The following is a 6,934-nucleotide window of genomic DNA, read 5'->3' as shown; positions in this document are numbered from 1 at the left end:
TAAACGCTGGAGGCCAAAAGTTACACAGTGAAGCTGTCAACAAGATGAATCAGTTAAAGATCCAGTCAGATCAGCCTAAGGATACGTAACAGCCAGCGCCTGTCTGTCTGCATTTCAATTTGCTTTACATTAAATCCCGTCACATATTACTAACCTGGGGAAAAACCTGATGCATGATGTACAACACTGTCTCATTTTTTGTCTTTCAACATGAGCATTTGGCAATGCTCAGGGTGATGATATACAACCTCATTTCCGCTTTCAGTCAAAGTGATTTGTTTGGATCTATTTTGTATGAACATGCCAGAACATTAGTATTAATGTGTAGAGTAAACTCAATGAAACATGGTCTCTTTTGAAAGGACATATCTGCAGACCAGAATATCATACTCTTTTGGGTGGGTTCTTTTTACTTATACCTAGCACCCACCCAGCAACCCCCCAGAACACCTAAGGAACTGCATAGCAATGCCCTGTTAACCACCCAGAACACCTAGGCAACTGCTTAGCAACACACTGGCAACCACAGAAGACCTTAGCAACTGCATAGCAATCCCCAGGTAACCATACCATTCAGAACACATTGGCATGTTGATAGCTCGAACATCACATCTGTAATGTGTATTGTTCCCTAGCATATATACAGTATGTTGGTGTTTGAGTACCAAAAGAACAACTGAACTTTCCCTTTTTGTAGAAAATTACATTTATTCAACAGATTTAAGAGGAAAAACAAACAACGGTAATTTTTTACTGTGACAATACAGACAACCTAAAAAAATCATTGTACAAAAGTTAGCAACAAGCTAAGAATACAAAACTGTGGAAACACACTTGTATAACAGAGAATATTGCACATTTTGACTTGTATACCAATTTCATACACATCAGACCCTGAAATGGAAAAATGGAAGCTTTAATTAGCTAAGCTATGGACCTGCCTGACCGAAGAGCAACTTTACTTCTAATATATTTTGTAAGCATTGAACATTATATTCAAAATTAATTACCTGGAAGTGCATGTTTAAGAACATTTTTGCTTTCAAATAGAAAAACAGGGAGCTCTTAAACACGGACACAATATTCATCACAAACCACACTGAATTTAAGCACAAACACTTATCAAGAATGCATACAATTCAAAAACATTACATATTCCCTTTTTTGCTATGTAATGTAAATGTAAGCACAGTGCACAAATTCAGCCATAAATGGTGAAAAAATAAAAGATAAATGCTTTTAGTGCCAAGGCCACACAGATTGTTTTATCAGTACAAATGCACAAGTCATTTTAGTTTGTCTGTTAACAATAGCATCCATGTAAACAAACATACCAAAATCACATTTGTAAACTTTCTGGCATATGTTTCATGCAAATGAAAAAAGCTTCAGTATGCCCTTTGAATGCAATGAAAAGTGCAAATCGACATTAAACGACAGGCCTATGCCAACAAGCCACAATCATCATTAAATGAGTATTAAAAAAATAATATCTCTTAATTCACTCTCAGTTGTTAAACAAATAAAAGCTCAACGAAGAGTTCTGGAGTACAGGTTTCCACCTATTTTGTAACAGACAGTGGGAGGATTGATTCAGGAATGTCAATCGCCTTGCATCTCAATGAGTGTTCCCTTCGCTCGTCGTGAGTGGTCTATTTTCTTTCGCCACTTAAATCAGTACCATGTGCTATATTATGATCTTGCAGTGCAGTTAGATAATTTTAGCATGAAGGCAACGTGGCATGAATCCCAACAATAACGCTTTGCAGCAGTTCTTATAATGTCCATATCTATGGTTTCTGAATGTTCTCAGAACATTATTATTCAGAAACCAAAAAAATCTAAAGAAATCTGATGTGGTAAAAACACAAGTGTCAAACAGCAATCAACAAAAAGAAAGTCTACAAAAGTCTGCCTTTTTTCTGTTGGAGTGGTTGTAGGATTTGCATTGGTTGTTGGGAGATACTTGTTTGTCTAAAGGTGGTTGTCTTGTCCCTAAACATCACGTTGTTTCTGTATTATTGAAATAAGTGAAGAATAACATCAAAAACGTGGAACAAGTTTCGAGAATTTTGGTCACAGCATTCTAGCATTCTAGCATTCAGTGACTTTGTGTTTAGTCCTTCTCAATGTCAAGGGCACAGTTTTACGCCTACAAATCTTGTCTGTGCTCTTTTCACCGGGGATGGAAGGGGAGGATCGCTTGAGGTCTTCAGCATGGGCCACTGAGCTGGATTCAACCAAGTGGACAATCCTAGGACTGGGAGTGTTTCCTGGAGGATATCCATCTGCATCGTGCCTCCACATGGAGGAAGAACAAACCCCAGTTGAGGGGATAAGTTTGTAGAGATTAGAGATCCCTGACAGCACTGGTCAGGTGTGGTCACTACTTCAGCGGGATGGACAGGTATCTGGTCTCCTGTCCATTGGGGCACAATCCTCTTCAGGATGGGGGTCAATCTATGAAGAGAGAGTGCAAAAACGTTAATAGTTTGTTTCAGACTACAAATTTTCAGATGCAAATCCCAAGGAACAAACTACAAGATGGCTTTGATGGAACAGCAAGTGCAAAATACCTCGGAATACAGGGGTGGAGGCTGGTAACGGAACTCATGAATGTAGGCATAAAGTGGTCCTTCGATCTCATCCCTTGCAGTTGGGAACTCTAGATTATGTCGCTGTTCATCTGTGATGACTTCAGAGTAGTTTGGTGGAGCTGGAAGAAGAGAGGACAAGGCCCACATTAGACCAAAAAGAGACTTCTTAACCACACTTTTGGAGATGATGATGATGATGCCTTCCTTTCATTTGTTCGAGTATTTGTGAAAGTATCTAGGGCATCTTAAGGAGGGGTACTCATTCGTAATCCAAAAGATCAACCTTCCTTCTGAGTTTAGTTACAATTCCAATCAAACACCTAACCTTGCCAGTCAAAGTATTTGGGTTTACTTACAAATTGCCTCTGCAGGAATGCGGAATTTAGGAGTAGGTTTGAGTAACCATGATCTAAAGTGTTTGGATGTCAGATTGTGTTGTGTCATACCTTCAGGCCTCTCGGGCAACCCCAACCAACTCATGGCCATACTGCACTGGCTGCTGACAGAAGAGGTACGACTGCCAAAGGAGTGGAGTGGGATAGTGCCGATCACCAGGGGTAGGTTCAGGGTCAGGTTCACAGCCCGAGGAATGTCCACGTACACCTGTGTAAAAGCACTGAGTTTAGCCCTTTGCCAGACGTCTCAGACGAATCAGTCTTGTTGAATCGAACAAAGCCTTGAACTCACCATGAGTGAATATTCCACTCGGATGATGCTGCAGTCCAGAATGGAAGGAGAAATGGGTGGAATCTTCAGCTTCTTGCTGTCCCAAGTCTCGGTCTTGCCAGATGGTAGAGGATCTCCACGGAGGTTAGCAACAAGCTGTTTGATCTCCTTGACCTTGCCTTTGGCAAAGAAGGTCTGAGTTTGGTAGATGGCTGCCTTTGGCACAACCACACGGGAAGAGCAGTTTTCAATCTCGGCAAAGATCTGGATGGACTCGCCTGCAAAGAAAACCAAACATGTTCACTCTATTTGACAAATAATAATTTTGATAGAGATATACATCTTAAGCAATGTCATCAGAGCTTACTGTGTACGAACAAGCAGACAGGTTTGTTATCTCACCTGGAGTATAGCCCTTTCTTTCAATTTTGGCACTTAGTGAAATAGGCCCTGAGGTGCAGAACCAGCAGCAAAGCGTTTTGTCCTTTGTGCCAGCCTGAGGAGACTAGGAGCGGAAAAAATGACAATATATTAACCTCTAAAATCATACCAACTTCCACTTCAAGTCATTAGGTTTCAAATGCATTTCTCTCACCAGTAACAGTGGAGTATTGATGTCAATGTGCTCGAAGACAGTGAACTCCTTCTTGGCTTTCATGGGCAGGAGCCACGGTCTGTGGAGCTCTGCCTTCACCCAGTACTGTACACTGCCATGTTTGCCTTCAAATGATGTAGCCAAAGGCCTGGAAAGAGACATGAAAAAACTAATGTAAGCCTTTCAGTAGACACATTATGTATGTGTACAATCAGACAGGAGAGTTACTCACATCTGAGGCAGTTCAAGGCTGAAGGGAAACTCGTGTCGACCTGAGTGAATAATTGTGAAGCCGTCGTCACAGTTGTCATCATCTAAAGGAAAGGAAGGGAAAATAAAATTCGATATACCAACCTCTACCATACCTTGAGCATTCCTCAAGAACCCTAAACACAAGACAAAGAAACTCAACCACCATTGTGTGCTGAGTTCATACACAATAAGGCACATCATTTGTAAAGGTATAACCAGGTGGTTCTTGTCAATGCAATGTCAGTATAACATTTATTTATTTTTTACAAAAGTAGAAACACAATTAAAAACAGTACAGATGAACTCAATATGATATACATGTTTTGTGCCTGTGAAACACCATGTGGTCCTTTTTCATCACCAAACCCTTGAAGTATATATATTTAGCATAGTGGAGAAACAAAAGAACTATGTGAAAGTGTGTAGAATATGATGAGTAACTAAGATTGAATGGAATATTGGAATATATTGTACATCTTAAATACATATTATTGTTTCTTTATGTATTTAATGTTCCTGCAGGCTGTTTTTTACTTCAACCAAAGTGGTTTCCACAGACTGCTGTAAACAACTGTCACTTGAAGGCAGATTAAAAACAACAGGAATATTTGGACGTACAAATGTTAAAGAAGCAAAGATTTTAATTCATTTTTCAGGGATATAATATTTCTGAAGTTCTTTTTTTTTTTCCTACCAGCTAAACAGTTTCCACAGACTGCTGTAAATAACTATGAGTCTATCACTGAGGGCAGCCAAGAGCTAGAAAGGACCGGACTGAACCGGTGAGAGCAGCCGCTCTCAGCCGGATTTCCTCATGCATATATTACTAAGCGGCTCCTGATTGGCTGAGCCAGAATGGTTTCTCTTGACAACGCCCCCATAAGGAACTCACATGTGTAATGCAGCATGGTTCCGGTTGTTTTTAGAAAAAGAAAGACACACTTTTAAAAAACGACACAAGACAAAAAAACATACAATTTAACTTTTTTTATTAGTAGAAAATATTCATTACAAAACAACATATTCATTTTATTTGTTACAGAGTACAAGGTTTTGGCAATATCAAATTTCAATGTGAAAAGGAATAAACATCTAAAAGAAAAAAGTACAGCCACAAATAACCTTCATCTTTAACGAATAGTTTACATTTAACATAACTTATACAAGAACTAACCAGTGGCATAGGAAGCTTCCATTCATTCCCTTACTAACATAGTCACACTATTGAAATTATCTGCTGGTTAAGGTCCAATAAAATGCTTTAAACGAACGCAGAATGATGCATAGGTTGAGGCCTGGAGATATCACATATTTTAAACAACATTTAATTCAAATCATGCATACGAAAACAGTGTTGCAACTAAGTTGCGTCGAAGCCTTGACACATCTGCAAAGGGATGCTATCAGTGGAGACACACGAGCACTTCCACCAATCAGCGAGCAGATCGGCTTATCCTCCACCAATCAGCGAGCAGATAGGCTTGTCCTCCACCAATCAGCGAGCAGAGGCTCGGTTTCACAATCCCCCTTTTCCACCAGTTTCTGAACAGGTTTGAACCGCTTCTAACAAAGGCTACAAACTTACTGGAACCGTTTATATGAGACACTATAATGTATAGTTAAAATAAGCGTGTCATAATATGATTACAATGTGAAAGGCGACAAAAAAAACTTGTATTTCAAATAATGATCCGTGTTTCAAGTCAAATATTAACAGGGTGGTTGTTGTTTTGTACATTAGGGCATCCTGTTTATGAACTGTCGAAATTTCATTTTAAGAATTAATACTTTTTTTAATAATGTTATAAGAACGGTATGATTCAGTGTTTTTAATCATTCTAATTATCTGAAATGTCAACTCTTAAGAGCAAGAAATCCATTTCCACCAAGCATCATCTGCATTACGTTTCTTATCTAATCGTGTTGATTGTAGTTTCTACCTATGCCAATGGATTTCAAATCTGTTCACAAAGTTTAAAAAATTTAATAAAATTGTATATGAAAAGATCACCAATACAAGGAGCATCTGTCATTACAGTCCCAGTGAGCATCGATCGTTGACAGATCATTCGATTACATTAAAATAACACGAATAAAGTCCTCCTTACCTCGATCACGTCCAATTAGGACGTCTTTGTGGTTTAAATACTCCACTTCTTCCGTGAAATTCTGTGTATAGGCAGTGTTGGACCCCGCATTGCGTGACTCAGTCCAACGAACTTTCGCCAGTCCCTTCGCGTGAATGTTCATTGATTTCACGCGAATTTCTCCGGTAACTTCAACGATCACTCGACCAGAGACAACGTCCCCACTGGCGAATACCGGGACATTGCTGTCATTGAGACAGTCGTAGCTGACGAAGAAGTTCTTTACCTTTCCTAGCACCATGGTGGAGATCTCACTAAGCTATAAAATGTATAAAATAAAAAGATTGTATCATCTGTTCGATGATTTTAAGGACTGTCTAAGGATTTTGCCATGCAGAAAGTCTACAGGAAGGGTCAGTGCTATAGTCGCCTGTAATTCATTGAGTTTGCAGTTACTGCATGTAAGGATGGAGCTGTGCCCCTGTGTTCAGACAAACTCTGCCCTGACTCCGCTTTCTTATACCTCCTTTTGGTGGAAAAAACAACCCTTCCGCGCATGCGCAATCGATAAGGCTGCTACTGCCGTGTCTCGTCCCACTTCCTATGATGCTTGTGCTTGACATTTCTTCAGTACTGTCGGCAATGTCTTTATATGCATGCACATGTGCACGACTTGAAAATTAATGTTTAAATAGGCTACATGTCATAAGCTTAATTCCAGCAAACACAGAGCATTC

The 6,934-nt window shown here is 39.6% G+C and overlaps 1 protein-coding gene across 1 annotated transcript; it reads right to left on the bottom strand.

The window, feature by feature from the left end:
* Window positions 1-690: 690 nt before the first annotated feature.
* On the bottom strand, window positions 691-6,709 carry LOC127636903 (arrestin domain-containing protein 3-like). The gene is made up of 8 exons (XM_052117696.1): window positions 6,219-6,709; window positions 4,091-4,172; window positions 3,859-4,006; window positions 3,666-3,768; window positions 3,285-3,541; window positions 3,044-3,200; window positions 2,577-2,716; window positions 691-2,460 (listed from the first exon to the last, which is right to left on the bottom strand). Exons 1-8 carry the CDS (start codon window positions 6,496-6,498, stop codon window positions 2,392-2,394), a joined length of 1,236 nt encoding a protein of 411 aa, XP_051973656.1. The 5' UTR covers window positions 6,499-6,709; the 3' UTR covers window positions 691-2,391.
* Window positions 6,710-6,934: the final 225 nt, after the last annotated feature.

The sequence above is a fragment of the Xyrauchen texanus genome, chromosome 44 (genome assembly GCF_025860055.1).
Source record: "Xyrauchen texanus isolate HMW12.3.18 chromosome 44, RBS_HiC_50CHRs, whole genome shotgun sequence".
NCBI classification, from domain to species: domain Eukaryota; kingdom Metazoa; phylum Chordata; class Actinopteri; order Cypriniformes; family Catostomidae; genus Xyrauchen; species Xyrauchen texanus.
The sequence above is the reverse complement of the archived record's forward strand: the minus strand, read 5'-3'. Positions and strand labels throughout refer to the sequence as shown.